Raw genomic sequence first — 12,410 nt, 5'->3', positions numbered from 1 at the left:
CGGTTAAGGATTTTTACTTTTTTGTAGAAAATTCGTCTTTTTGGCCTAAAAATGTAACAATTTTGTAGGCAATTCATGTAATTTTTTGACAATTCGTCTTTTTGGTAGAAGATTAATCTTCTTGGTTGAAAATGCATGTGTTTAATTAAAAATGTATGTTTTTCTTCTTCTGAAATTTCTCTTTTTTTGTAGAAAATTCTTCTTCCTAGTTAAAAATTCGATTACTTATTCAAAATTCAACTAGTTTGTAAAAAAACTTCTCTTTTTGGCTTGAAATTTTAACATTTTAGATTACATTTTTTCTCTATTTGAACGAAACTACTTTCTTCGTTAAAAATTCGAATCTGTGTTTTAAAATTAACTTCTGAGTTTCAAATTCAAATTAGCGGGTTAAAATTGTAACTCTTGGTAGAAACTTCTACTTTTGGACTTAAAAATTCAACAATTTAGTAAAAAACTAATCTCCTTTGTTGAAGTAGTAAGTTTTTGGTTAAAAATGTAAATTTTTTTATGTTAAAGATTTTTTTTTGTAGAATAAAATTTTTCCTATTGGTTGAAAATCCAATTATCTGGATAAAAACTCCACTGATTTGTAAAAAAAATTTCTTTTTGACTAAAATAACTTCTTTGTTTAAAATTCAAATTTCCGGTTTAAAATTTCAACTCCATCGTGAAAAATTCCACTGTTTGGTTTAAAAATTCAAGAATTTGGTTAAAAACATAATATTCTTTTTTAAAGTTCAAGCATTTAATAAAAAATTCATGCTTTTTTGTTGTTCAAAATTGATCTTTTTTAATAAAAAATTGGTGTTGTTAGTTGAAAATTCAATTATCTGTTTGAAAATTCAACTGGTTCGTAAAAAGTTCGTCTTTTTGATTTAAAAAATCAAAATTTTAGACATTTTTTTTCTTTTTTGACTAAAATACTTTCTTGGTTTAGAAAATCCTCTTTTCGCAGAAACATCCTCCTTTTTGGCCAAAAAAATCAATTGCTACATGGTTAAAATTTCAAAAAGAAACTTTATGTAATACTTTAATGTTGTGAATCAAACGTTTCTCGTCATAAAAACAGGTCTCTAGTAAAAAAAAGTTTTTTATCAATTTAAAAATTAAAAATTGAACAAGATTTTTTAGGAAAAAAATTTAAAACTTACGCAAAATAATAATGTCAACCATAGTTTATGTCATTCATTTTTTTACTACCACTTCTTGCAAGTAAAAAAAATAGTTAAATTTTAATAAATCATGACTCATTTGTTAGGAAAAAAATCCCCTACAAGTTTGCTGTTTCCAAATTGAAAAATAAGTAAATAATCATCGTAAATATTTGTGTCAGAAATGCTTGTATTTTCAACAATTGTTTTCACAACTTATGCTTTTTGATTTATAATTTAATTGTATACAAATATTTTCAATTAAATGTTTATTGCAAGTTTTACCATATTTTAATTCAAATTAATGCTTTTTATTTGAGATTTCATCATTAGTAATATTATTTTTAATCTTGAAATTATAGAAAAACTCTTTTTTCAGATATCTGATTTTAATATGTCAACTAACTTAAATTGAAAGCAGGCGAACACTCCTCTATCTGAGAAGTTGTTTATGATTCATACATCTAGAAATATGTTAAACTTTATCATTATATTCACCTACATGAAAACCAGTTTAAGGAAAAACCTTGCTGTCTGCGACAAGTCTCGTATAGAGGAGGTCTGAAATAACTACTTTTTCCGGTTATTTTCTTTCTATACATATTTATTCATTTTTTCCATCCATTTGTTTATGGTTTCAAAGATTTACTTATTTGGCATTGAGAACTATGCTTTTTCTCTAAGACTTCATCAGCTCAGAAAAAATTACAATACGTATAATTTATAGCAGGAAGCACTAAATGCGATTTCTTGATGCTCTTTTTAATGATGAATGGAAGGAAATTTAGCGGTAAAATTTTCTAAGAGCTGTCTGGTGGATACTTTTAATTTACCGATGATTATTATTATTTTTTAAATTTCATTGAAATAGATGATGGATTCTTTTATTAATGCAATTGCTATTCACAACCTTATTAATTGTTACATCATGCAAATCTTTTACTTGAATTAAATGTTTGAATATTAATTGATTAAACTCGTTTCAATCACAGTACTTAGAAATATTCGCATATATTTTTCACGATCGAGATATTCATAATTTGGAAATTTGAAATTCGGAAACGGGTTTGAGAGAAAATTTTGAGGCCCAATCTGTTGAATTTGGATTCTAATACATCATTTTTTATTTAAATTAACAAAAAAACCTTCTTTTTGGCTAAAACAATGCAGAAAAAATGCAACTATTTAGTATAAAATTCAATTTCTTTGTTGAAAATTCAGCTGTTTTATAGACAATTATTGCTTTTGGCTGCAAAATTTGACAAGATGATGCAAAATTCAGCTAATCGGTAGAAAAATCGCCTGTTTTTTTTTTAAATTCGCTTTTCTTAATTGAAAATTACTTTTTTTATGGAATTTTAATAAAAATAAAAATTTCTCCATTTTATTAAGAATTTGGTTAAAAAAAATTTGAGCATTCAAGTACTTTATTGACAATTAGTTCTTTTTTTGTTAATTTCAATTCACTATTATTAAAACAAAAATAATTCTTTGTTGAAACATCAACTATTATACTTTGTGTCAAAAATTCATATCTTTTTTAGCTGGAAATTGAACTGATTTGTTGAAAATGCCCTTTTAGTGGAAAAAATTAATTTTTTTAAACTGAAAATCTAACTATTTGATTGAATATGAAGTTTTTTGTTGAGAATTCATATTTTTGAGTTAAAAATTGAAAATTTGTCTTTTGGTCTTGAATATGCAACAATTTAGTAGAAAATTCTACTATATGAGGTGGAAAATCCAACTTATTTATGGAAGATTGTTTTTTTTTATTGAAAATTAATGATTTTGAATGAGAATTCAAGTATTCCACTTTTGGTTGAAAATTGATTTTCTGTACTTTAAAATTTAAACTATTCGCTTTAAAATTTATGTAGTTCGTTGAAAATTTGCCTTTTTGGATAGAAAATTACTCTTCTGGGTGTAAAATTCAATTATTTGCTTAAGGTTGATGTATTCTGTTCATAATTTCTTTCTTGGGTTAGAAATTAATGTCTTTAACTTAAAATTGAACTATTTAATTAAAAATTAAATTTTTTGTTTAACCTTTATACCTTTGGGTTCAAAATTCCACTATTTGATACAAAAATGATGTATTTTTCGTAACTTCGTCTTTTTTAGTGAAAAACCAATTCTTCCGGTTAAAAATTAAACTTTTTGTTTAAAAATATATTCGATTAAGAATTGAATTGTACTTAGTTAATCTTTATTACTTGAAAATTCTACATTTTCCATAAAAATTATTTCCTTTATTGACGTAAAAATCTTTCTTTGATGAGCATTCAAGTATTTTCTTAAAAATTATTATTTTTTGGTTCAATTCAACTGTTTTTAAATTAAATGAAAATAAACCTTGGTTAGAATATCAAATATTAAGATTGTGGTGTACCAGCGGGGAACAAGGGGGGGGGGGGTCAAAAATTACAAACTCCAACAAAAGGGGGTACATGGTTAAATATTTATGGGTTTTCAGAACATCAATGGCTTTTCAAATCTTAATGAAATGACTGATGTTGAGTGTGCCTCTTATAGTTGAAGAACCCCCTATAAACCCTGCAAATGTACATTTCGATCCTACGAACTGTTTCCTTGTTGCAAACTGTCAAACTTTTGAGGAAATTAAAGGGTCACGTTTTTTGCGCTTCAACATGTCCTAATCATGTCTAAAATAAAAAAAAATTCGGATTTTTCCCTATTTTTTCACAATTAATGCTGAAATTTATGATCTCATGGATAAAAAAATTGGTGCCCTTGATCATGGCAGAATCTTGTAGAAAATTTATGTCAGTTTTCATAACTGCCGCTAAATTTTCTATGCGATCATTGGCTCGTGGACTTAAAAAAAAGCAGAAATATTTGCAAAATTTGTTTCTTACGACACATGTTGAAATTGCAAGGAAAATGTAGCACCGAATTATTTTTTGCCAAAAAATCTCAAATCTAGAAACGTAAAGCTTCAAAACCCACTTTTTAAGACCTTGATATAACAATTTTTCGCTGAGATACAGCATTCCTTAAAATCACTAAAAATTTGGAACATTTTTCTGATACTTTAATTTTTTCCATTAGTGTATGTGATAATTGTATCATATAACGATGCTTTAATTAATTGACATATTTCTTCCTTTGAAAGAAGGATATTTATATAAGTTATCTGTTTCATTGAGAGTGAACATATCAATTTTTAGTAACATTTTTTAGGTACGATAAACCCTGTGCGAAAGGCCGCTGGCTTGTAATATATGTGATGATGGTATCATATTACGATTGTGTAATAACTTGATTTCTGATACCTACACAGATTAATATATGGCTTTTCAATCGTTTGATCATTTATATATGATATAAATCATGGTTGAAATAGGCAAGCAAAAATCAGATTTCTTTTAAATTTACATATTTCTTTCTTTGAATAGAACGATATTTATATTAAGTATCTCTATCTTTGCCAGTGGCAGATACATTTTTAGTGTCATTTTTAGTGTACGTTGGACCCTGCACAAAAGGCCGCTGTATGTTAATATATATAATGATGGTATCATATTATGATTGTTTAATGACTTGATTCCCGATACCCACATAGTTTGATGTATGGCTTTTCAATCATCTGATGACTAATAAATTATATGAATCATGGTTGATAAAAATAAAATTTTATTAAAATTCACATATTTATGACTTTCAAAGAAGGATATTTATATTATGTATCTATTTCTTCGACAGTAAACAGATCAATTTTAGGATCATTTTTAGGGTATGTTAAACCCTGTGCGAAAAAGGGCACTCGCTTTTGATACATATGATGATGGTGTCTTATTAGGATTGTTTAACCCTCAATGACCACACTTCTGTGGAGTAACACGCTGACCACATTTAGGTCCAATGGACCCAGGCGAAAAATATCGATGTAAAAAAAACTATTGAGTATTTTTACTTAACATTTTTTTAGAACTTCCCAAGAAGTAACTTGAAGAGATCATGCAGGTCGTATTGCCAAAAATTACATTTAAATACACTTTAAACAATGTTTAAGTCCAAAACGTAGAAAAAAGTCCATTTTCATTTAAAAATTCATAACTTTTTTAATTTTCGATATTAAGGGCTAAAAATTTAGTTACGCCTTCTCCTTGTGTACCGCTTCAATAAAGAAAATAAGAGTTCAGTAGATTATTCAAAAAGTATATTTATTTTGAGGAATGAATGCCGGCAAAAAGGGAAAAAATGAATCATGTGTTTTTGTCAAAATACTCTATTATACTAGTTATAAAAAATAATTTTACAAAATTATTGATAAATTCTTGAAATTAAAAATAGTAGAAATGAAATTAAGACAAAATACTATTTGCACTGCAAATAGTACAGCGTGGTTTTACGTCGATTTCAATATATTTTTTAGGCTTTATTATTTAATCTGAAGTCAATATACGCTAAAATAAAAATTGACTCCAAAAATCACTTCCGAACGTACTGACCACAATTGGATCCACAGGACCCAACCTAATTTTTAAAATGCGGCTAAAAACGAACTAATAGTCTAAGTGTCATTTTAAGTGTCCTAAAGCGTAGTTAAACTCTTCAATTATCGACGAATGTTGCAATAGATCTGATCCCTTTGCATTAAGATATTTAAAATTTCATTACAAAAGACCTCTGGGTACAGAATACCCATGTGTGGTTACTAAGGTACACATGTATAGTTGAAAAAGGCAGATGAAAATAAAATTTGATTAGAATTCACATGTTTCTTTCTTGGAAAGAAGGATATTTATATTAGGTGTATGTTTCTTTGACAGTGGACAGATCAATTTACGATGGAACATTTCTCCTAAATTATGAGCAACTTTTGGCAGAATCATGCAAAGAATGGGAGGATCCTTTAAGACATGAAGAAAGTCCAGATCAACTAGCGATTGTTTTGTACACTTCTGGTAGTACAGGAGTTCCAAAAGGTACACAAAATATATTTTTTTAAACATTTTATAGAGTGTCTACATAAATTCTGAAGAAAAAAATCCATGAAATTCCATTCAAGTTTTCCATTTTTTCTCTGAATAATAAATTTGTTCTGAAATTATCTCCGAAAAGTATTTGTATGAAAGCATAATTGATTAAATGTTTACAATCTTAGACGACATCGTTTTAAAATTATGAATAAAAAATACTCACCATATATTGTCACGTGACTGTTCCAAATTAAAATTTTTTAAATTAAAAATAGCTAAATAATATTGCCAAAATTATATTAATATTTAAGATTTACAGATATCATTTATATCAAGTTCGAAAAAATAAAAATTAAAAGTAGATTTTAACATTTTAAAGTTGAGGATTTATCAAATCCCTTTAATGGTGCTTTGTAAATTTTATAATTTTCGAAAATCTTGTAAAAAATGGGAAAATTTTGGCAATCACCCTTATGCTGTAATTAAGTTTATTAAAACATCAAAACGTTAAAACAGTGAATAAGGGGTGAATGAAGTAGGTTATATTTTGTTAAATGGCTCCCCTATAAATTTTGTCTTTTATTGTAAAAATTTTCCCTGAATTTTTGCATAAATTAAAAAAAATATGAAGTGGGCTTCCGAGTTCAGTTTTAAAACGAATTGCTCATTTTATTTTAACTTTAGTTTCTAATGTATTTTTTGGTTTTGGAATATATTTATTATTTTATTCCTAGCAAAATACATAACTCAGATTTTTTACAGAATTAAAAAAAAAAACAAGCAAACAAGCCAAAATAAAATTAACATAAATGCAAAATTATTCTATTTTATAGTGTATATTGTCTAAAATAATGAAAAAGAAAAGCTAGGATAATTTTTTCGGTAAATTAGAAAAATTGATATCTTAACTTTAATATCATATTAATATAATATCTTTATAGACAATGAAGCCATTGTAGTTTTCATGAATAATATCAATTTTAGGCAAAACAAACTAACATATTAAAAAATTATTCAAGATAGTAAACCCTCTTTTAAAAACACAAGCATAAATCTAAAATTGTTTAGGAATTTTGTATCTTCTTTGAAGTTCAATAATAACCAAAAAGGTTTAAGAAAATGTGAATTTAATGAGTGTGAATGATAATCTGAAAAATAATAATAATTTGACAATTACAATGAATTTTTAAAATAAAAAGACCAATCATTTTCGACAACAAAAATTAAAAATCTTCTTTAGAATATAATGCTTTTTGTTAAAAATAACCGATTTCCTTTGAAAAATGTTAGTATATCCTAAAACTGTTAAAATTGCAAATCCTGTTTGAACCATAATGCTTTTTGTATAAAAATGTCAATTTTCGGTAAAAAACGATAACAAAACCAAAAAACGAAATTTAAAAAAATATTTCTAATCTTTAAAATCTAATAATTGTTTTTTCTAAGTACCTACATTGACTCTACTTACTGTCTAAAACCGCGTAAGATAACCTGGAATTAGAAAAAGAAAGTAGAAATCTTGATGCGGATTTATAAAAAGTTTAATATCCTGTCCAACAGAGTTAAGAAAAATGAAAACTGTAAAATCCTGAATAATTGCCCTTGAAATCCAAATATTTTTTTATAAATCCAATTTCCGGTGCAAAGCGCTAACACAACCTCAAATTGTTGAGAATTGCAAACTTTGATGATAACTTATTTTCTTTAAATAATGCTAGGAATTTTCTGTTTTTTCCCCGACATTTTCAATTTTTAGTCCACTTTGCACTTAAACTGAGGGAATTAATAATGCAATGAAACAAACGTAATTCATTAAAGAATTGATCATTACTTATAACTATCTTTACTTATAATAATTTTAGAAAGTTGAAAATTTTTCTGAAATTGTTAACATTGGTTTGACTTTTTAGCTATGAATAAAAAATAAATAAAACTCAGAGAGAATCATTTTTTGAAGAATCTCTTTCCTTTTTGTAATATATTTTTCTGAAATTTTTACTTTTTTGTGCACTTTATTTATATCTGAAGTTAGATAATTATTGTGATGCAATTTAACGGATATAATTTTTAAAACAGTTTATTATTATTTATGATATCTTCTCTTATAGAGATGATAGAAAGTTTTTATTTTTTCCTGAAATTTTTAACATTACTTTGGTTCTTAGTTATGAATAAAAAAAAAGATAAACATCAAAAAGATAATAATCAATTGTTTTAGCAATATTTCATTTATTATAGACAACTTGTACAAAAATAAAATCCCAGTGGGCACAAAATTTGGCGACGTCTTTACGACATCGTTACGAATTCTTTACGACAACTTTACGATGTCTTATGTCCATGTCGTTAAGGTGTCTTTACGATATCGTAAAAACGTCGTATGATCTGACGATGTCTTTACGATATAGTAAAGACACCGAAACGACACGGACATAGAATGTCGTAAAAATGTCGTAAAGATGTCGTAACGATGTCTTCAAGACATCGCCAAATTTTGTGGCCACTGGGATGCAAAAAAAATCATAATTAGCGACAAAAGCTTTAAAAAACCCCATTTTTCACTTATGGGCTTTTTTGTACTCTACGGTAAATACTCGATACACCTGACATTGACGATCATGAATAAAACTTACAAAAACGTATTTTTCTTAGTAAATAATACGTGTTAAACTTTACGTGGCTTGCGAACTCTCTAATTATATATATTTTAATTTACTTTCTAGTCGATTCAAACAAATTGGGAGGGGCTAATAAGTATGAAAGTCGAAAGAACAAAATTTAGACTACCATAGTAGACATCCACTGTTTTAGATTACCGGTGAAGAATAGAAAATATCAAAAAATATTTCTATGTAAACAAAAAAGAAATTGTTTTAGGAGTGAGATTGCCACACACAACTTTAATGAATCGTCTGCAATGGCAATGGAGAGAATTGCCGTATCAACCTACTGAAGAACGTTGTGTTTTTAAAACAGCATTAACTTTCGTCGACAGTGCCCCCGAAATATGGGGACCACTCTTACAGGGCCGAACAATTGTTGTCGTCCCAAGATTTCTTACAAAAGATCCAGAAAAATTGGTCCGTTTGCTCGAAAAACACAAGGTATGCACACAGAAATAAAATTCGAATTACTGAACTATACAGGAAAGTCCACGTCATCGCAGAATGTGGTAACAAAGATTCTTTGGTGGTACGAAAAAGTGTTTTTTTTTTATTGTTAAAAGAAATCATTTAAAATAAATGGTTTCGACTTTTTCTCTCCTGACCTGTACAATTTTCATAAAAACATGTTTTAAAATAAAAACTTCTTTTTTTCTCAATAATTCTGGATAGAAAATTTGAAATCTTCTGCAAGGTGAAAATTAAAAAGTTGACCTTCAAATACAATTTAATCATTATTTTTATACAGGATTTTCTTAGGATTTTTAAAAATTATCATTTGGCTAAATATGAGTAGGGGAAACCTTCCTTACATTTGATAATGATACATGCAGTGTATATTCATTAATTAAGGGCACAAATAAAAGAAAAATTATTAATATTAATTTAAATTTACGAAAACAAACAGTATATTAACTGTTAATTACATTAAATTAATTATTTTACATATATTAGTAAATTATATATACAAATTCGACTTTCGATTTCTGATTTTCAGGCAAAATAAATTCTATATTTTTCTTTTAAATTATTCATCATTAACCTGTTGCTCAGGCATTGTAAAATCGACATAGGGCTTAAATAGAATAAGCTCGGTTTCCATAAAAAATGGAAAAAAGTACTTGTTATGAACTGTTTGTAAATTTAAATTTATTGACTTCTTAAGGAATTTCCTAGGAATAATTTCTCTCCAATAACTTTTAATTCTAGTCCCGACCTAAATACTCTTATATTGTGCCCAGAAAATGCCTACAAAAGAAAAAAGCAGTTTTATATGAAATTCATGCTAAAGACAATCTTTTTCTATCATTTTTGCAACATTAACTATATTTTTGTTCGTTCAGAAACAAGTTTCCAAGTACTTTTAACTAATTTTTTATTGTTTAAACTATCATTCGTTGTTTAAACAATTTTGTTTTAGTTAATCGTAAAAATTACTAATTTACCGTATAAACGAAATGTCAAAAATAATTCTTTTTGTTTAACTTAGTATAATTTTATATAATTAATTTAAATTTGTGTAATTTCTTTCGAATAAATTATGGAAATTTATTATTTCCAGACAATTCTAGTTTCTCGAATCTCTTACACAATGTCTCTTATTAACAGTATTTTCTTTTCCCAACAAGATCGGTCTGAAAAAATAACTATTTGTAACGTAACTGAAAAAAACTTTGTTTAAAAAATTAGTTCATGGCTTCCGAGGAAATATAATTATGAAGAATGAGCTACATATCCTAAGGGATTTGAAGTAAATTGAATTTTCTCCACCATTTCTGTGCATAGGCGCAAGTGAATGATTAATAATTGTTTGAATAATTGCAAACAGTCTTCCACAAAAAATATTACTTTTAACATTCATAAACTGCGTCGTGTGTTCCAGAAAATAGAAAATTCACAAATTTTACATTTGAACAAATTTTAACAAATGAAAATTGTTTAAATAATTGAAAACTTAATTTTACAAAATGTGTCACGCTAAGAATTTATTAACCCCGTTATTAATTTCAGCAAGTTGTAGCTTGTCAAATTTTTTGGGGAGAAAAAATTGTTTAAAAAAATTAGCTCCGGTTAAGTTATTACCACATATCCTTAAATAAATAGATTACTTTCAATATTCGTCTATTTTGTTATTGATTTAAGAAAATAACTTTTCACGATTTACAGGGGAAAAATTGCTCGAACAAATAATAATTATTTAGGGAATTGCCAAATATGTTAAATAATTAATATTGTTCTTAAATTCATTAACTCCATTATTTATCAAAAAAAAAGAACTTTTCATGAGTTACAGGAAAAATAAATTATTTAAACAAATAATTATTATTTTAACAGTTAAAAATTAGTTTTGTTATTTCTAATTACAATTATTATACGTTATTACCTATTTATATTTATATACCTACATGAAGGCTATAAAAGCGGATATTATTTCTACATGAAAAATATTTTTAATAATTTGAATGAAATATTTTTCATTTAATATAAGAATAGTTGATTTATAATAGTGTAAAATTTGAAAACTTCAGATTTTTTTATTTTTAACCACAAAATATAAGGAATCTTAAAAATTTTATTTTTAACGACAAATTTTCCTAATTGTTCACAAATTGTTCGAAATGAACATTTTAAAATTAAAAAAGAATTTCCGACCATGTCCTAAATTACCTTCAGAAATGGAACAATTTTTCTCGAAATACCCTAAATAAGGTTACATTTTTTCCAAATTTCAATCCAATAAAACCTACCTATAAAATTTAATTTAGGGCGGTTCATAATTAAAATGTTTTATTGCAGATTCAACGCCTGGTTCTGGTACCGTCCTTACTTCAATCAATACTCATGTATTTAAGCCTTGAGGTAATTGGTAAAATAAATTTTTTCAAACATTTGAATTATTCTATCTAATTTTGAATTCTTTCAATAATTTTCTTTTATAATTTTAGAACCGAAAAGAAGCCCTTTCGTCTTTGAGATTGTGGGTATGTTCTGGCGAAACACTCCCAATTTCCTTGGCTCAAGAATTTTTTTCAAGATTCGGTAATAATGAGAAATTATTAGCTAATTTTTATGGAAGCACAGAAGTCATGGGAGATGTTACGTTCCATCTAATAAGTGAAGAAACTCAGTTGTTGGGAATAGACAAAGTTCCCATAGGTGAGAAAATCAATTTTTACCCCCAAAGTGCATACATGGTAAAAATAACGGTAAAGTGCGTCGTGGTTGTTTATCACCCCAGCGTATTTAATCATGTATTACTTAACCTCTATTGAATATATTATTATAATAAAATTATCCGATATAGTTTAAGGTATCTTTTATAAGGTAAAGTTGATTTTATAGCCATTTATTAGTTTCAAGTTTGTTAAAAAAATTATGGTGGAAAAGTGAAAAAATGGGTTTTTTTACTAAAAAATTCATAACTCATGCAATTTTAATTATTTAAACCTGAAAATGTATGAGTATACTTTTAAAATAGTGTACTTCCATAAAAAAATAGTGCAACATGATGCCTTCAAAAAAGATATTTATTTGCACAATTGAAAAGTCCAGAGCATAATCTAACGTGCAGCTCTGCACAAGTGTGCAGTTCTGAATGGAAAGTGTGCAGCTCCGAATTTGTGTTGGGGAGGTACTTTTGAAATTAT

General features: G+C 26.7%; 1 protein-coding gene across 1 annotated transcript in view; it reads left to right on the top strand.

The window, feature by feature from the left end:
* Window positions 1–12,410, top strand: part of LOC117170871 (surfactin synthase subunit 2) — a 74,569-nt gene that overhangs the window by 29,571 nt on the left and 32,588 nt on the right. The window contains exons 4-7 of the mRNA XM_033357915.1: window positions 5,951–6,106; window positions 8,978–9,204; window positions 11,560–11,622; window positions 11,709–11,946. Of these exons, the coding sequence (XP_033213806.1) occupies window positions 5,951–6,106; window positions 8,978–9,204; window positions 11,560–11,622; window positions 11,709–11,946 (684 nt within the window). The remainder of the gene's footprint in view (window positions 1–5,950; window positions 6,107–8,977; window positions 9,205–11,559; window positions 11,623–11,708; window positions 11,947–12,410) is intronic.

Source organism: Belonocnema kinseyi, chromosome 4 (genome assembly GCF_010883055.1).
Source record: "Belonocnema kinseyi isolate 2016_QV_RU_SX_M_011 chromosome 4, B_treatae_v1, whole genome shotgun sequence".
NCBI lineage: Eukaryota > Metazoa > Arthropoda > Insecta > Hymenoptera > Cynipidae > Belonocnema > Belonocnema kinseyi.
This window is presented reverse-complemented; position numbering and strand designations above follow the sequence as displayed.